General features: G+C 33.6%; 1 protein-coding gene across 1 annotated transcript in view; it reads left to right on the top strand.

Annotated features, from left to right (window-relative positions):
- GPR137C (G protein-coupled receptor 137C) overlaps positions 1-18537 on the top strand; it is a 55077-nt gene extending 36540 nt beyond the window's left edge. The window contains exons 4-7 of the mRNA XM_033852582.2: positions 12823-12972; positions 14207-14332; positions 14502-14620; positions 15671-18537. Of these exons, the coding sequence (XP_033708473.1) occupies positions 12823-12972; positions 14207-14332; positions 14502-14620; positions 15671-15848 (573 nt within the window). The 3' untranslated portion in view covers positions 15849-18537. The remainder of the gene's footprint in view (positions 1-12822; positions 12973-14206; positions 14333-14501; positions 14621-15670) is intronic.
- Positions 18538-20118: the final 1581 nt, after the last annotated feature.

Here is a 20118-nt window from a genome sequence, read left to right as displayed (position 1 = left end):
TTTATTTGTATGATTTCTGTGGTATATTTGAAATTATTTACTTTTATCAGAATTATAACTTTTAACATTAAAATGCATACAATAAAATTATTTTTATTCTAATATTCCTTTCCATTTTAGAAAAAAATAAGCATATTTATAAGAATATAGGAGACATATCATTTTTAATGGAAAAAATAACCGATTGGCACAAAAAGGTATAAACCGATGGTAGATGCTTAGTCCCTATAATGGCAAGTTGGAATTATCTACATGAAAGACCACTCAAAGGTGGGGTGGGAATAAAAGTTAAGCTTTCAGCCTTACATCTCTGGTCAAGGACACATACAATTTTATACCTGCATAAGAGTGTAAAAGGAATCATTATCTGACTCAAGGTCAGCTTATCTCCCTGCCCAGTTAGCCATTTACAAATAATGCATTTTCTCTCTCTCTCCCGAATGTCTAACAGTTTTAATTACTATGCAAACCTTTCTGTCCCATGTTCACTCAATCCTTGAGCCATATTAATGAATGTATTAGGATGGAGGCATCATTAGCATCTTGCAGAGACACAGTAACATTCAGCTAAACAACATTTCTGATCTTTCATGCAGACCAGCTGATCCTATAAGACTAAAGAAGGAGTGTATGGTAATTTAGGCCATAATTAAAGAAATAGGCTAAAATGCCATTAATGTCTCACTTCCACCACCCTGAAATATGACTTCACCAGAATTTGGTGAGGATGGTGGTAAAAAAAAAATAGAGGCCGCATCATCCTCTGTAATAGGAATTATTGCCACCTTCCCAATATTCTGTTATAATTTCTCTCCTGAGTCACTGGGATTTTCTTTATCTATCTTAAGCTGTGGTACGTCTTTAATTTACTGCTTTCATTCCTCCAGTTCTTATACTCCAAGTCTTATTTCCTATTCTGTTCTACTCTGCTGCTGAGCCAACCCTCCACACACTTATCCCATTTGAAAAATCCCTGCTTACAACCCTGGGCTTATATCTTTTACCTACTCCTAAGCTCAAGTAGCTTTCCCTTGTACTTCTAGACTCCTTTACTAGACCAGCCAGCATTTTCAGAATTTTTTATTTTTCCATGGTCATAAGGTCCATCCACTAAAAGCCATCTATTCTGTAATGGTAGGGTCATAGGAGCCAGAGATCTAATTTCATTGTGTCTTAGCACAGTGAAACTCTTTTTGAGACTGTTTTAGGCCATATAATTATCAAAATACATTTTAAAATTTACTAATTGAGACTACCTTATTTTCTTATTTTTCATTCTAATTTCAAAATGGAAGTAGCGTTTGTGAGATGAATTCAAAAACTATGTGCAGGGTTCTACTTCTGGTATTGGCTGAGTAGCTTCCATTGGACCCAACCTTCTACAGAAAGCAAAGATAAATTCTGGACAAAATATAAAAAGCACTGAAGGCACTGGAGAGCAACCCCTTAGAAGAAGGAACCGACACAGTGAGTTTCCTATTTTTTACAGCTTCTAGCCTGAGGGAAAGTCCCATCCATGGGGCAGCCAAAACTTGAAGAGAAACCTTCTATTTTACTTGCTTGAAGAATCATAGGACAAAATTCAAGAAACTATTCCAGATGGAAAGTGAGTGGGAAATCTCGGGAAGAAGATAGCCAGATAGAGGAAGCTCCAAATTCTGATTATGCACTCTGCCAAATTTTTATCCGATACCTGAACTAAGCATGTGCAGGACATACTCCAAGCAGCAGCACAGTTAAGGATAAAGAAATTGAACTGAGATTTCAGCTGCTATCCATTCATGGGAGATAGTTTGGGATTTGAGTCTAGCCAGGTTAATTATTTGCTAAAAATAAATTTTAAAAAAAATTTAAGGGAAAAAAAGAAAAAATACTTTTCAGAGGACTATAACAACATCCAGACTCTAAAACATGGCACTCACAATGTCCAAAACACAATCCAAGGTCTCTAGATATATGAAGAAACAGGAAAAATTTAACTCATACTCAAGAACAAAAATCAAAACTCAAAAAGCAATCATTGGTGGCAGTCCCCCACAGATGACCCAGATGTTGGATTTATCAGACAAAGATTTTATAATATGCTCAAGGATGTGAAGGAAAATATACTTGAATGAATGAATAAATAAGAAATCTCAGAGAAATAGAAACTATTTTTAAAAACTACCAGAAATTTTAGAATTAAAAAATACAATATTTAAATAGTCACTAGTTGTGCTTAGCAGCAGATTGGAGATGAAAGAAGAGTCAATGAACTTAAATCAACAGAAATTATCCAATCTGAAGAACAGAGGATATTGGGGGTAAAGATGATAATAAAATGAACAGAGCCTCAGGGCCAAATTATGTATAATTGGAATTCCCAAAGGAAAAGAGGGAGAAAATGAGATTGGAAAAAAATATTTGAGGAAATATGACCTAAATTTTCCAGTTTTGATGAAAGACATAAATTTATAGTTTCATGAAGCTCAACTAAGCCCAATCAGGATAAATATATAGACAATCTTACCTAAGTTCATTGTACTCAAAGTGCTTAAAACCAAAAAGAAAAAGAAAATTTTGAGAGCAAAGAAAAATGACATATACATAAGGGAACATTGATTCAAATGATCACTCACTTCTCATCAGATATAATGGAGCCAGAAAACTTGGTAACAATGTCTTTGAAATGCTGAAAGAAAAATGCTGTCAACTCTGAAATCTACATCAAGTGAAAATATTCATAAAGAATGATGAAGAAATAAAAAACATCTTCAGGTAAAAGAAAACTAAGAGGGTTCATTATCGACAGACCTATACTACAAGAAATGCTAAGAAAATTCTCAGACTGATGGGAAATAAAATCGGCTTGGATTTTAGCTCTTCAGGAAGGAATGAAGAACACAAGAAATAATAAATATGTGGGTAAATATAATTTCTTAATTTCTTTAAAATAAATGTGACTGTGCAAAGCAAAAATTATAACATGTGAGGCTTACATATGTAGATATAATACATAATTCTCTATATAGTATATATAACAACTATAGCACTGTAGCATCAAGGACAGGGCCTGTATGGTTGCAATTCTCACATTTTACATCAGTGGTATGATATTAACTATTGCTTAGACTATGAAAAGTTAAGGATATATATTATAATCCCTAGAGCAGTGATTCTCAAATTTTTTGGTCTCAAGCTCCCATTACACTCCTAAGAATTATTGAGGACCCCAAAGAGCTTTTGTTTATGTAGATTATATCTACCTATATATACATTTTAGAAAAAAAAATTGAGAAATTTTAAAAATATTCATTTATTGATTTAAAATGCCAATAATAAATCCATTATATGTTAACACGAATAACATTTTATGCTAAATAATTATATTTTCCAAAACAAAAATAAATAGCGAGAAGATTGACATTGTTATACATTTTGCAAATCTCTTTAATGTCTGACATAATAGAAGACAGCTGGATTTTCATGTCTGCTTCTGCATTCAATCTGTTGTGATATGTTGTTTAGGTTGAAGTATATGAAGAAAATCCATCCTCACAAATATATGTAGTTGGAAAATGGAGGAGAATTTTAATAGCCTTTTCAGATAATTGTGGATATTCTTCTCTAATACTACACCAAAACTCTGAAGTGGAGGTTTCTTAAAGGTTAGTTGCCGTGTGGAATCTAAAATGATATTAGTGAACTTTCTGTACTCTCCATTGGTCTATCTTGCACTTTGAATGAGTTTGTAACATCATGCATTGATCATTAGAAAAGAGTGGTCACAGATCTTCAAAATGTTGATACATTTCATTAGACAATAACCTAAATCACATTTGTTAATATCACCAGCAATCTCATTCGAAAAGTATTTAAGTTTTGGGAAGCTGCCAGTCTTACAGTGGATACAAACGCTTACAAGTTTTCAAAAATTCTGATTTTCACTTGAAAGTTCATATTTCATCATTGGCCATAAATACTGTCAGATGTTTTCTTTGACATGACAGGCTCATTTCATTTATTTTTCAAAAAATATATGCCCATTAACCAAGTCTGAATAACCATTGTTTGTCTGCCATAGTTGTCTGTTAAGTAGAAAATGGGATTTCATGAAAAAAGTGGTTAGTTCAGCTCACAAGTCAAGTAATCACATAAGTGCTTCTCCTCTCCTCAAGAATGCTTCAGGATGCGGCAGAATTTCTTTAAGTGTGTGTCTTATTTCATCACACAGAATATTAAATAGACACGTACTCTAGGGTCAATATTTAATAAATATTTTCACTGCTTCATCAATGATATTCTTTTTTTCTTTCTTTTCTTTTTTTTTTTTTGTCTGCATTGGGTCTTCATTGCTGCGCGTGGGCTTTCTCTAGTTGCAGAGAGCAGGGGCTACTCTTTGTTGCAGTGCACAGGCTTCTCATTGCAGTGGCTTCTCTTGCTGCGGTGCACAGGATCTAGGTGCACAGGCTTCAGTGGTTGCAGCACTCAGGCTCAGTAGTTGTGGCTCACGGGCTCTAGGGTGAGCGGGCTTCAGTAGTTGTGGCTCACAGGCCTAGTTGTTCCACAGCATGTGGGATCTTCCTGGAACAGGGATCAAACCCGTGTCCCCTGCATTGGCAGGTGGATTCTTAACTGCTGTACCACCAGGGAAGTCCCTTCATCAAGGAGATTCTTAAGTGAAGCTTTCTTTTTTAACTGGGAGTGCATAGTAGTGAAGAATACAATACAGTTTGGTGACACTGCATTGATTTGTGCTAAGACCGAAAGTTTTACCCACCATTGCTTTTGTACCATTAGTGAGATTATCAGTACAATTGGCCCAGGATAAACAATCAGAAGAATTTTCAACACTTTGAATATTTCAGTACTACTTGTGTTTCTTCTCAGGCATTGACATAAAAGAATGCCCTCTTGGATGATTAGTTGCTACTGAATGAATATAAACAAAATGCTGAATGAATTTTGAATATAAAAAAATTATGAATATAATTGATGAATATAAACAAAATTAGTCCTTCTATATCAGATTAATATATTTGTAAGGCAAAAATACAAGTCTATTGACAAGACATTAAATCACTATGTTTTCAGCTAAATCTTTGAATCAGTGAATTTCTATCTTGGAAAATGACAGTGCCATAATTTCTTTTATGGACTTTTCATCCAGCAGGCATTCAGCAGTATTAACTGTACAAGGCTTTACTAGTCTCTCAGCTACTATGAGTGCTTCGCCAGCCAATGCAATATAGTAATTTAGCCTGTAAAATGCCTGAGTGGCTTTTTAATTTCTAGTTTGGAAAGTAATAAAAACAATTTGTGGTGTTTAAAGTGCTCACCACACCTGCATTTAAAATTTCAATTCCTTGTGCTTGAAACTCTGAATGATTGGTCTCAAAATGATGCTGCAGCTTAACTTGGACATAATGTTCTGTCACAGCAGACACAATAAGGTAAATTATTAACGTTTATAAAACCTATTGAAAGTTAGTTTTCATTGCACTTCATTTGATAAAACAAAACAAGAAATCAGTTTCACCCAATTACTTTGATGTAGATTTCTTTCTTCATTGAACCAGAGAATTCTAACACTTTCATCTTTCTCAGCATCTTAGAGGTAAACAAAGAAGCTGTATGTAGAGAAAAATATTTTTTATTGTGACAAAATATACGTAACATAAAATTTACCATTTTAACCAGTTTTAAATGTACAGTTCAGTGGCAGTAAGTACATTCACACTGTTGTGCAACCATCACCACTATCCATCTCCAGAACATCTTCATCCCATACTGAAACTTCGTACGAATGAAACAGTAAGTCCCCAATCCTCAGCCAATAATCCATTCTTAAATATGAAAAAAATTTTCATCTTAGAGTAAAATTATTAATTTCTAAAATAGTTTAATATTAAATTAAAATTTTTTTAAGTGTTTGAAAAAAATTCTTAAATATTATAAAACAAATCTGTAAATTGTACGTATTCTTGTTGTGCTGCCATGTAGATACAAGGAAAATTTTAGGATTTCCAAATAACTACTTGTTTGGTAATAATGAGGTTTTATCAGATATAGCAGGTATAACCAAAGAAAACTAACAAGAACCCAGTAAAGGTACAGAGAACAAGCTGAGTTAATCTCTGAAAATGCATATATTTATACCCTATTCTATTATATCAGGAACCTAGAAAACACAAGAACACACATGTACACAGAGTGTTGAAACCATCATATATCATAGAGCCACTGGGAAACTCTTCTGTATATACAAAAGAGAATGAGAATATAATAGGCAAATAACATCTTATTGCTCTTTTTTTTAATCATTTTGATTTTGATCTTTAAGGTCCCTGGACCACACTTTAAGAACCGTTGCCCTAGAACAACCACTTAAGGCAAAAAGCAAAACAAAACAAAACAAAGAAATAGAAAAGTATAGTTAAAAGTTCAATGGATAAATTAAAATGGAGTTCTAAAAAATATTCAGTTAACCCACAAGAATGCAGAAAATGATGGATAGAGGAACAACAAATAAACAATGTCAACAACAAAGCACAAGAAGGGCAAACAGAAAGCAAATAGTAAAATGTAAGACCTAAATCTAAACATATCACTAATTATATTAAATCTTAATGGAGTAAACACTCCCGTTAAAATGTAGAGACTGTCAAAATGAATCTCTAAAAAAACAAGGCCCATCTATACTCTGGCTTCCGGAATGCACTTTAAATAAATATAAAGACAGATAATAAGTTAAAAATAATTAGATGGAAACTAATATACTATTCATTCAGTAAGTATTAGAAGGCACTTTAATATCAGATAAAAGAGACTTCAAAACAAAGGGTATTACCAGATATAAAAAGGTAAGCAAAGGATATTACCAAATATAAAGAGGTACATTTCATCAGAAAGACATAAAAATCATAAATGTGTACATGAAGCCAAATTGTAGGAATAAAGAGGGGAAAAAAGACTTACCAAATAGTAAGAAAAAAAGGGGGAAAAATCTCTACAATCATAGATGGAGATTTTAATGCCCCATACTCAGAAGTTGATAAAAGAAAAAATCAGTAGACATAGAAAATCTGAACAACACTATCAACACCTCTGAGCTAACTGACTCCCAATAACTGGAGAATATACATTCCTTTCAGTTGATCATGGAAGTGGTCATCAAAATAAACCATACAGTGGACCATAAGACAGGTATCAATCAAAGAATGAAAAGGACTGGAATCAAAGAATGTAGTCTGGCCACAATGCAATTAAGTATCAATAACAACATGATATCTTCTTAAAAATCCAAATATTTAGAAATTATGCAACATAATTACAAATAACCCATGGGAAAAAGAAGAAATCACAAGGGAAATTAGAAAATATTTCAAACTGAAGAATAGTGAAAAACAATATACCAATATTTGTGGGATGCAGCTAAAATAATGCTTGAAGAGGAAAATACAGCTTTAAATGCTATATTAGAAAAGGAGAAAGATATAAAATCAGTGACCTAAGGTTTCACCTTAGAAAAAGCTGGGGGAAACTATGAAAAAGTTTTTTGTTTTTTGTTTTTAAGTAAGTCCAAAGTAAGTAGAAGAACTGAAATAATAAAGGTAAAAATAGAGATCAGTGAAACAGAAAATAAACTATAGAGAAATTAAAGCCAAAAGTTAATTCTTCTAATAGGTCAACAAATTTGATGTACCAAAAAAGGCAGAGTGAAAATACAAATTGCCAATACCATGAATAAAAGAGGGACAATCACAATAGATCTTATAGACATTAAAAGAAAAATGAGGGAATATTATGAGCAAATCCTTGTGGATAAATTTGACAACTTAGATGAAATGGACAAATTAAAAAAAAATACAACATAACAAAATTAATTAAAGATAAAATACCAAATATAAATAGCCCCATATTTATTAAAGAAATTGAATTTGTTATCAGAAATTTCTCCCAAAACTCCAAACCTAGATGGTTTCACTGGTTAATTTTATCAAATATTTAAAGAAGAAATAGCACCAATAGTAAACAAACTCTTTTGAAAATAGAGGAGAAAGGAACACTTCCTAACATGTTTTATGAGAACAGCATTACTCTGATACCAAAACTTGACAAAGACATTATTAAACAAATAAAAATTAGGGGCTTCTCTGGTGGCGCAGTGGTTGGGAGTCCGCCTGCCGATGCAGGGACACAGGTTCGTGCCCCGGTCAGGGAAGATCCCACATGCCGCGGAGCGGCTGGGCCCGTGAGCCATGGCCACTGAGCCTGCGCGTCCGGAGACTGTGCTCGGCAGTGGGAGAGGCCACAGCAGTGAGAGGCCTGCGTACCGCAAAAAAAAAAAAAATTAAAAATAGATAAATAAATAAAAATTATACACTAGTACCTCTTATACTTAGAGATACAGAATCTAAGCAACATATAAAAAGGATAATACATCATGACTAAAAAGAGTTTATCCCAGGAATGCAACATTGGTTTAACATTTGAAAATCAGTCACTGTAATTCACTACATTGAGAGAACAAAGGAGAAAAACCAAATAATCATTTGAATAGATGTAGAAAAAACATTTGACAGAATTCAACACCGTGAATTTTAAATTCATGATTTAAAATAACATGATTAAAAATTTAATAACATGAATAAAATTCATGATTTAAAAATAACAACAATGAAATGTTCAGCCAATAGGGAATAGAAGGAATGTTCCTCAATCTGATAAAGGAGGTCTGTAAAAAACCTGCAATCAGTGTCATACTTAAAGTATTGAATGTTTTGCCCCTAAGGTTGGGAACAAAGCAAGGATGCCCACTCTCACCATTTCTATTCAATATTCTAATAAAACAAAAACAAAAAGGTATGAAATTGGAAATTAAGAAGTAAAACTGTCTCTAATTGCAGATAACATGATTGTTTATGTAAAGCATCCTAAGGAATCTACTAAACAGCTACTAGCAAATTCTCAGAAAATTACATTGTATTTTCATATATACCAGGAGCAATCAGTTAGAAAATGAAATTCAAAAAGCAATTCTATAACATTAATAGCATAAAAAAACAAAATACTTAGGAATAAATTTTGCAAAAAACAAGCAATACCTCTATACTAAAAACTATAAAATAATACTGAGAGAAATTAAAAAGACATAAATCAATGAAGACCATTGTTCATGGATTGGAAGATGCAGTATTTTTAAGATAGCAATTCTCCCCAAAATGATCTATAGATTCAATGCAATCCCAATCATAATACTACCTTGAGGTTTTAAAAAATAGAAATTGACAAGTTTATTCTAAAATTTATATGGAAATAAAAAGGACCCAAAATACTTAAAAAGTAGCACTTTCCAATAGAACTTTCTGCGATGATGAAAATATTCTATATCTGCACTATTCAGTATGTGACTACTGAGCACTCGAAAGAGGGCTAGTCCGAAAGAAACCGATCTTTTAATTTAATTTAGTTTAAATGTAAATATGTAAGTACTCACATGTGGCTAATGGCTATTATATTGAACAGTGCAGAAGGTAACTCTGAAAAAGAAGAGGACTTAGACTACATGACTTTGAAACTTAGTATAAAGCTACAGTAATTAAGACAGTGTGTTACTGGCATAAAACAGATCAATGAAACAGAATAGAGAGCCTGGAAACAATCCACACTTATATAGTCTTTGATTTTTGACAAAGAAGCTAAAGCAATTCAAAGGGAAAGGAAGTCTTTTTAGCTAGTAGTGCTGGAAGAACTGGTTATCCACATGAAATAAAATGAAACTTTAGTTCCATCTCATACACACACACACAAATTCAAAATGGATCGCAAACTTAAATATAACTGAAAAAATTCTAAAGCTTTTAAAACCAAACACAGGAGACTCTCTTTACAATTTGGGTATAGGCAAAGGTCTCTTAGGCAGGTCATTGAAAGTAATCACAAGAGAATAAATTCATAAACTAGACTTAATTAAAATTTAAAATTTCCCATCAAAAGACAAGACTAAGAAAATGCAAAGGCAAGCCACAGACTTCAAGAAAATATTTGCAATACATACATCTGATAAGGAACTCATTTCCAGCATACATAGAGACCACCTACAACTCAATAATTTTCAAAAAGACAACCCAATTTAAAAATGGTCAAAGATATGAACAGACTTTTCACGAAGAAGATATACAAATGGCCAATAAGCACAATATAATTAGTCACCCGGGGAAATGCAAATTAAAACCAAAATATCCACCAGCATGGCTAAAATGAAAAAGATTGACAACCCCAAATGTTGTCTAGGAATTGGAACAACTGGAACTCCCATACTCTGTTGGAAGTACATCCATTTTGGAAAAAGATCTGGCAGTTTCTTATACAGCTGAACTTATACCTACCGTATCACCCAGCAATTCCACTGTTAGATATTTACCTAAAAGAAGTGAAAGCAGCGTATGTCCAGAAAAAGATTTGAATATGTCCAGAAACAGTCCATCAACAGAAAAAATGGATAAACAAATTCTCACGTAAACAAACTCATGTAATTATACAGTGGAATTAGTGTGGCTAACTGTCCTGGTTTGCCTGGAACTGAGAAGTTTTGGGGGACGTGGGACTTTCAGTCTAAAACTAGGAAACTTTTTTTTTAATAGGAAACTTATGAGCAAACCAGGAATTGGTCACCCTAATAGTCCACCTCAGCAATACAAACACCTAACTACTGGTACATCCAACAACATGGATGAATCTCAAAACATTATGCTAAGTGAATGATACCTACACAAGGAGTTCATATCCTATGATTCCATTTATGTGAAGTTCTAGAGTAGGCAGAACTAAGTTGTGGTAAAAGACAAAAGCAGGAGAGTATTTGCGCTGGGGAGTTGGCTGATGGGGAAGGGATGTGAGGGAATGTTCGGGAGTGATGGTAATGTTCTCTATTTGTATACACATTTGTCAAAACTCAATGAATGGTAAGTTGAGGTTTCTGCATATCTGCATCTAAAAATACCTGTAAACAAATACTGAACTCTAGTCAATGATATGCATGCTGGAGTGAGGTCTAACTCTTCTTTACTTGTCAAGTGTGGAATTTCTAAAAATGTGGTATGTAGATGTCAGAGGTGGAGGAAGGGAGAATCATTCCTTGAGGATTGCTCCTGAGTGGAATTGTTTGTCATGACTTTTCAGTTTAGGAAGATTTTCTTTAACTTTTCGAGAGCACTTTCCAGGTGGCTGAATCCTTATCTTTTGTTTTATAATCCTGTATTTTGTGAGAAGGATCTTATTTTGTTTTCTAAATCGGTGGGCTTCTTTCTCTATGTATGTAATTTGACTGCAATTTTATTAATTGCTTTGATATTATTCTTTGCTTTTTTCTCATACTTTTGTAGTTTTTATAGTATTTACAAGTATAAGCAGAGTATCTCCATATTATAAGATGTATTTTTAGCAGTCACTTTATATCTCAAAGCAGTGACTGTAAATTTACTTATGGTTATGTTAAAGGACAGTAACGCTTACAGCATTCTAACTTTTCTTGCTACCTAACTTTTCTTTAATAATATAGTGCTTTTAAAATGGAAACTGGATTGCTTTTAGATCAGCTTTTTATTAACAACATTTTTGGGGGGATTCACAAAAATAAAAATGTACATTGTAGAAAATTTTAGCCTTGATTAAAAAATTTAATCTTGCTAGAATTTTATTTATTTTCACACATCCTTTTTGCTATGGTAGTAGGTCAGCTCAGAGAAGGTACTCTTTTGCTATTTCAACATCTTTCAAGATATATTTCATCTTTTAGTTTGCTTTCTTCTCATATACCTCTAAAATGTGTTGTTCTTGTAAGGAAATCAGCTATAATAATGGTTCTCAATCCTACCAAACCCAGTGACCCCTTCTAATAACATTTTAATAACCTATTTCTATCTGAAATTAATAGATTGTTTAACATAACTACACACACAACTTCAAATGTTCAGTGCAATTGCCCTAAATGTAATATAAAGAGGAAATAAAAGGAAAGTAATTAATAAATATTTCAGTATGTAAATTTGGGGCGATGTAGTAGTCAGATGCTTGTATCTATACATAGAAATTGTGACTGAGACAGCTATAAATGCACACTGTTACAGGTGTGTTGCTTTGGTGCTTTACATACCACAAGCAGTATTGTTGTCAGTTTCATGCCTTTCTGAAATAGTTGACCATTCTTGATAAAGTTCTGAACAAGAAACGAAGGACAAATTTCCCTCAATTTACAGTATTTGGGGAAATGGTGAAAGGCTTAGTAATAAAATATTTTGGATTTGAAAGTGCATTTGGGTGCCTGCATCATTTTGTCATCAACATAACAGCATCAACAGAGGAATAACATCAACTAACAGAATCTAATAGAACAAAGCAAATAGCACAGCAGTTGTATTTCTATTTTAATTTTTCATCTTACTGGAAATTAAGTGTGTCAAACGGACTAATGCTTTTATTTCCCATTCTTTTCTCATTATGACAAAACTACCTCTCTGATTAACATCAATTAAAGCTCAGATCTTTTGCCAAGTTGTTTATTCCTATACTACTTAAGGTAACCTTGGCAGAAAAAAATCATCCTCCAGCTGCCACTGGGCAAGTTGGCAAAGAACTTATTTGTATTAACAGGGTAGTTTAAACACAAGTGGTTCTAAAAATAGGAATTGTAAAGCAAGATAATCAAGAGTTTATTTCAACTGGTGCTCACTCAGTGTTTTCTAGGAGTGCATTGCAAGAGGTGACTATATTGTATATGGATGAATGGCCTGTCTTGACAAATGTGCGGGGTTTCATGATGATGAATTTTTTTTCTTTTAGGGTATGTCTCTGTGCCAGACTGTTGTCGTAGGCTCTGTAGTCATTCTTCTCTACTCTTCAAGAGCATGTTATAATTTGGTGGTGATCACCATATCTCAGGATACATTAGAAAGTCCATTTAATTATGGCTGGGATAATCTTTCAGATAAGGTAAGTACCTAGCATGTATTGCCAATCTAAGTGTATGATAATGAAGTTAGCCTGACTAGGAGAACGTTTTAAGTGTTTGACTTACAAACACTTTTACGGAATCTCTAGCTACTCTCAGTAATCATACTTAAAAGTTCTATGTTTAAAAATCCTCATTTATATGTGGCACTTGAAATCATTCTTCAGAGAGAACTTCTCTCAAAGTAGTATTTTCTTTTCTTTTTGTTAATAATACTAACAGTGCCTTAAATCTATTGGTCATAAACCTATTTTACTAGTTTTTAAAGGATAGTATTTAAATATCTCTAGATAAATTGGTTGCCTGTCATTAGCTAGTGAATATGGTTATATATTTAATTTGTTAGGATGAAATTAATTCTCTCTTACCCAAGAGCTACATATAACCTAAATATTTGGTTCAGTTTTAGATGTATGACTTACGAAAATCTGGCATTATCAGTCTTGATAATGGGAGAGCATTCGTAGTTCCTTGGATGTCCAGGTGTTTTCTGTAGTGATTCCTGGTGTCCTAGCTATGCATATTGACTTCCCAGTGTTCTCCATCCTTTACCTAGAAGTACATTTTGACATGGGTACATGTCATATCTTTATTTATATTAATTTAACTTTGTACTGAATTTAAGGCATTGTGGGATACTATTTTATCTGAATTTCAGTTACCTTTCTAAGAAGGAATTTTCACGTGTGGTTCCATGTAGCAGATTCCCTTCACTCCTTTTCCCATTTCTCTCTTCCCACATCTATTAAAATAGAAACAAATCCAACATGGAGTTTAAGCCCAAAAGCATGTTTTTAAGTAGCAACAGAGCTGAGCGACTTGCATGTTACATTTCTCTACAGGTATAACTCAGGGTAAGTGTAATTATTTTGCCTTTGGAGCAGCTGGAACCAGTAGTCCCTTTTATAATTCTCCTTAGACTATGGGGCCTAAACTGTCTACCCCATTACCCATGTATTTAAAATATTTTCATAAATTGATGTATTGAAAAAGTTAGTACCTCTTTATTCTACTTAATAGCAAAGCATTTTTATGACCTTTAAAGGGTAAATATCACTACATGAGAAACCATAAAATATAGAAAATTAATTTAGAGTTTTATGTGCTTGTAAGTTGATGTTTTAACTTACCCTACCTGAAGCAAGTTGATTGTGGAGGGTGATTTCTTACACATAAAACAGATTTTAAAATTGCTCTGCCATATTCTATTTACAGGCTCATGTAAAAGACATAAGTGGAGAAGAGTATATAGTATTTGGAATGGTCCTCTTTCTGTGGGAACATGTGCCAGCATGGTCGGTGGTACTGTTTTTCCGGGCACAGAGATTAAACCAGAACTTGGTATGATGTCATAATATTACCTAATGTTTGTTCTCCTTATTTTAAAAAATAATGGAACATTTCTATTGATTTTCTATTTTTGGCAAAGACTAAAAAGCATTATAGATCCAGGCCTCCTTTCCTAGTTGAAAAGTAAATCTTCTTATGCTATCTAATACTTTGTCCACAGGCACCTGCTGGCATGATAAATAGTCACAGTTACAGTTCCAGAGCATACTTCTTTGACAATCCAAGACGATATGATAGTGATGATGACTTGCCAAGACTGGGAAGTTCAAGAGAAGGAAGGTAGATGTACTGAATTAGTACTGACATAGATTCAAGAGAACAAATCTAAGCTTTAACCCAAATATGAAAAGGGTGATTTGCTGATATATGTCAATAAATAAGATCATTTAACATTGGAGCTTAGAACAGTAGATGTTAAACCCATGATGGGACCTGTACTATAAAGAATTATCATCTGATTCTAAGCCCATATATTACCTTTATTTGAGAAATGCCTTTGGGGGTAAAATGGTACCATTTCATTGCAGGATTCCTTGTTAGTTCAGAGCTGATGGGGGTTGGTGAGCAGGGAAGAAATACTATTATAGTGATTTTATATGTTTCCATATCTAGTCTGCTGTTCAAAATCCACAGAGAAACCCTAGATAAACTCTTGCAAAGCTTAGTGCCATAGAAAATCTTCATGTGCCCTACTTGTTCCAAAATCTTTGCAAGTCCATACCATTAGCTATGTGGCAGTGCAAAGAGAAAGCCTTAATGCACACCTTAATGCTTTGAGTTTGATGTAAAAGTTTGATGTAAAGCCTTAATGCTTTGAGTTTGATGTAGCATTTTCTATAATCCTTACTTCATCTGGACAAGTTACTTAACCTCAGTTTTTTTAGTCTGTTTTCATCTCTTAGATAGGGATTATAATAGAACCTATCTGATAGGATGGTTGTAAAGATTAAATGAGTGTGTGTGTGTGTGTGTAAACATACTGTACATATGTATGTATATTCACATATATATACACACACACAAACATGTCTTAGAATAGAACCTACTACATAATAAGCACTATATTGTTATTATTATTATCTGATAATCAAGTTCTACTAGTTTTGAGTGGTATTAATTCATTATTTTCTAATATGTGATATAGAATCAAGGATATTAGATAAAAGTCATTGCATTTTGTAGAGAACCATTATGTTATTTAGCAAAGAACGTATTTCAATATATTCGATACTAACTGTATTATAAAATTCACTGAAAACTAAAAATGCCAACATGACTTATTATATCCTGATCACAGTCCTTTGGCTTTTTTGCCCTTTTTTGTTGCAGTTTATCAAATTCACAAGGTTTGGGCTGGTATGGCACCATGACTGGGTGTGGCAGCAACAGTTACACAGTCTCTCCCCACCTGAATGGACCTATGACAGATACTGCTCCTTTGCTCTTTACTTGTAGTAATTTAGATATGAACAATCACCATAGCTTATATGTAACACCACAAAACTGATGGCATTACCAAGTCGTGATTCTTCAATCGTTTTCCGTGAATGTGTATATCCTGTGTGTTTAAATTACATCTACATAAACATTCCATTATCTGTTGCAACCGAAAACAAAGCCTCGAAATGTGGCCGTGTCCAGTGGGGGACACGGCTGTTCCTTTTGACCTCGTCCTGGTAAAGTGAAGTGCAGTGGAAAGTTTGGAGCGGGAGAAAAGAGGGATTAGATCTTAAGGCACTTGATGGCCTCCAAGCATCCTGACTTTGGAACGTCAAATGCATAGTTGCATATTTGCACTTTTATCTTTGTCCTGAAAGAGTACACTGCAGTCCCCAAAGTCATACCCAGTGTTCACATTGGGATATTATGTTGTACACCGAATTAGGAGGCAATTTCCCTACAAAAATCAAAGCCTGTATATTCAGCAGTGTACTCCATGTGGAATTCTTACCCAATAAAGTTTATAGTGTGAACAGTGCACAGAATGAAGGCATACAAATGTACCATTCTTTTAAAAGATCTACTAAAAAGTATGTAATCACTGAAGATAGTTCTTTTAAGCATGATTGTACAGTACCAACTGAAATTATTCAAATAATCATTTTAAACAAATGACAGTAGTAATCCTTTACAGTGAGGACCAGCAGTGTTCTTTGGAAAGCCACAGTCATTTCTTCAAGAGGAAAGTATACCAGTCAAAATTATGTGGCTACTTTGAGTAGATTTGGTCAAGTGATTATTTTGTATGATTAAGATATATGTAGTAGTTTAAGCATGATTCTTCAAGAAAGCAATAGTAATTTTTGCATAGGGAGATTTCGGTAGACACTTCTTGGGACTAAACAAGTTTACAGATGCATTTAAGAACTATTCACAAAATGTATAATTCTGAGTTAAAACATGAATACATTTTCAAAGGCATTCAATTTAGCTGAAACAAAATATAGGTAATCTTACTTATTCCTACTGAATCAGGATTATCCTCAGGTAAATTAAATCATGATACGTTATTGCAGTGAACTCAAGTGCAATACTTTGTAAGACATGTAATTCCTCCTTTAGTTTTCACATTTTTATATCTTGTATATGGGAAAAGCCAAATTAAATTTAATTCAAATTAATTCCAGCAGTAGACTAAATGAACAACTTATGTAAATGTACTAACTAGGTAAGTATAAAACCAGTGGTTCACAATATTGGAATACTTTTAGAATTACATTAAAACTGTCTTGGATGTCCTACCTTGGATCTAAAAAATAATACATGGTAGGCTAAGGTAATAGAGAATTTTAAAATGCACTTTCTACCAGTGTCTATATGGAAAGAAGTAGATGCTGAATACCTCAAGATGCCAAGGTAATGGGCACACTGGGAAGTTGTCACAACATGCTTAAAGATGACTAACTATATATACAATTGTTTGCTGATCTATTTCTTCAGAACTGGAACTAATACAACTATCCTTTTCTGTCTTTACTTTGATTGGAAAGTTATGTTTTATTTCTACTCTTACATAAAATACCTTTCAACTTTTTGATTAATTGATTCAGTAACTTCATAAAAGTATAACAATAAGTGAAACCCCAAGAAAAAAATGAAATTTATAATGCTTTTGATCTTTTGGAAGGCTGGTACACAGCCAAAGAAATTTCATCTTTTTATCATACAAAATGATTCTGAATTCAGTTAAAAGCATAAACTTATAAATGTTACTTTGGGTTTATTTATAATAAATTCTCTCAATGCAACCAAATTATTTAAAAATTTATAGTATAGAAGTTAACCTTGGTAGTAACAGAACAACATAACATGCACTTACCTGAGTATATTTTGATTGCGACTTCAGTTATTGGGTTTCTTTTCAGAATGCCAACTATTTATTTTCCTAATAATGTTAGATATCTAATTATGTAGAACTATCTGAGAAGATCTGTGTTGCCTTTGTTAGTCCTCGGGGTTCAAAGTGATAAAGTAAATTTTTTCTAGTAAAGCTTCCCTAGACTTCCCTAGATAATGCTCCTATTTGACCAGATAAGCAAAGGTAACTTTTTAAAAATATTTCAGATAAAATAACTTCATTCTTTCAGCTGCATTAGTTGATTCTTCCAAATCTGAGATTTGTAAATTTCTTACCCCTGACCAGGGTACCTGAATTCTTGCATTTGTCTCCTTATACACATCTCCCACAATATATCACCAAAGACAAAAAAGATAAACTTCTGGCCCAGTTTTTGCTTAAAAATTCCAAAGCACTAGGAGCACTTTAAGTCTGGTCTCGAAAGAAGGAGTTGTTTTAAAATCAAAGGGCTATCGATTCCCTGTTCATCCTGCACTGAAGCACATGATGACAATTTCAAACCTTCTTTTTGGTTCCTTAATTAGAACAGAGAATTTCATTGCTTAAGTGTGTAATTTTACAGTGGTTAGCAGTACTTGTTTTTATCGTTTCATTTGGGTGGTCATTAATTTTGAAATTCTTGCCACTCATTATAGCTGGTAGTAGTTTTATGAAAAATGTAATTTATAGCTAAAGTGGCTTTTTTATGCATAGCTGCCTTTTTTATTGTTTAATGGTGTTTCTCAGCTATATAATCAGTTTCAAACTGGTTGTAAAAGTATAGCTGTGGCCAATGAATGTATTTATTTGTTGTTTCACTAAATTGTAACAAAACACTACTGTTAAAAATAAAAGTGTTTGTGCTTTTATCTGGAGGTCTGGTTTTCTTAATCTCTCTTAACAGACTACACCGATTGAGTTTCTGTCACGTAAGGATAAGAAGCCTAGTGCTACCATAGAAAAGAGAAAAATACCTGGAGTTACAAATGACCGTTTGCTTTCAGTGAGCTTATAATTACAGATCTTCCTTGGCTTATCGTAAGTGAAAATGCATCTAATACACCTGGCCTACTGGACATCACAGCTTAACCTAGGCTACCTTAAACATGCTCAGAACACTTACATTAAACTACAGTTGGGCAAAACATCTAACACAAAGCCTATTTTATAAGAGTGTTGAATATCTTGTATAATTTATTGAATATGTACTGAAAGTAAAAAAACAAAATGGTCCTATGGGTCCAGAATGGTTGTGTGTGGTGTGTTTACCCTTCTGATCGCATGGCTGCCTGGGGGCTGCAGTGCTACCACTGCCCCAGGTCACCAGAGGGGATCATACTGCCTACTGCTAGCCTGGGAAAAACAAAATTCAAAAGTGGAAGTACAGTTTCTGTTGAACGTGTGTCGCTTTTGCACCATTGTAAAGTTGAAAAATCTTAAGTTGAGCTATCATTAAGTGTATAACTGTATGTACTTCACATCTAGAGGTGGTATACACTAATCAGTATTATACACGAATTTGATATGAAATGCCATAATTTAAAATACCAATACGCTATTAGATAGTACATGTTTATTCACACATTAAGCCGAGAAAAATTCTTGCATGAAATAACTTACAACACCTCTCACCTTCTCCTTAGATTCTTCTTTTTTTCACATATTTATTGTAGTATAATTGTTTCACGATGGTGTGTTAGTTTCTGCTTTATAACAAAGTGAATCAGTTATACATATACATATGTTCCCATATCTCTTCACTCTTGCGTCTCCCTCCCTCCCACCCTTCCTATCCCACCCCTCTAGGTGGTCATAAAGCACCGAGCTGATCTCCCTGTGCTATGCGGCTGCTTCCCACTAGCTAGCTATTTTACATTTGGTAGTATATATGAGTCCATGCCACTCTCTCACTTTGTCCCAGCTTACCCTTCCCACTTCCTGTGTCCTCAAGTCCATTCTCTATGTCTGTGTCTTTATTCCAGTCCTGCCTCTAGGTTTTTCATGACCAGTTTTTTTGTTTGTTTTTTTTTAGATTCCATATATATGTGTTAGCATACAGTATTTGTTTTTCTCTTTCGACCTATTTCACTCTGTATCACAGACTTTAGGTCCATCCACCTCACTACAAATAACTCAATTTCGTTTCTTTTTATGGCTGAGTAATATTCCATTATATATATGTGCCACATCTTCTTTATCCATTCATCTGTCATTGAACACTTGGTTGCTTCCATGTCCTGCTATTGTAAATAGAGCTGCAATGAACATTGTGGTACCTGACTCTTTTTGAATTATGGTTTTCTCAGGGGATATGCCCAGTAGTGGGATTGCTGGGTTGTATAGTAGTTCCCTTTTTAGTTTTTTAAGGAACCTCCATACTGTTCTCCACAGTGGCTGTATCAATTTACATTCCCACCAACAGTGCAAAAGGATTCCCTTT

The sequence above is a fragment of the Tursiops truncatus genome, chromosome 2 (genome assembly GCF_011762595.2).
Source record: "Tursiops truncatus isolate mTurTru1 chromosome 2, mTurTru1.mat.Y, whole genome shotgun sequence".
Taxonomy (NCBI): domain Eukaryota; kingdom Metazoa; phylum Chordata; class Mammalia; order Artiodactyla; family Delphinidae; genus Tursiops; species Tursiops truncatus.
The sequence above is the reverse complement of the archived record's forward strand: the minus strand, read 5'-3'. Positions and strand labels throughout refer to the sequence as shown.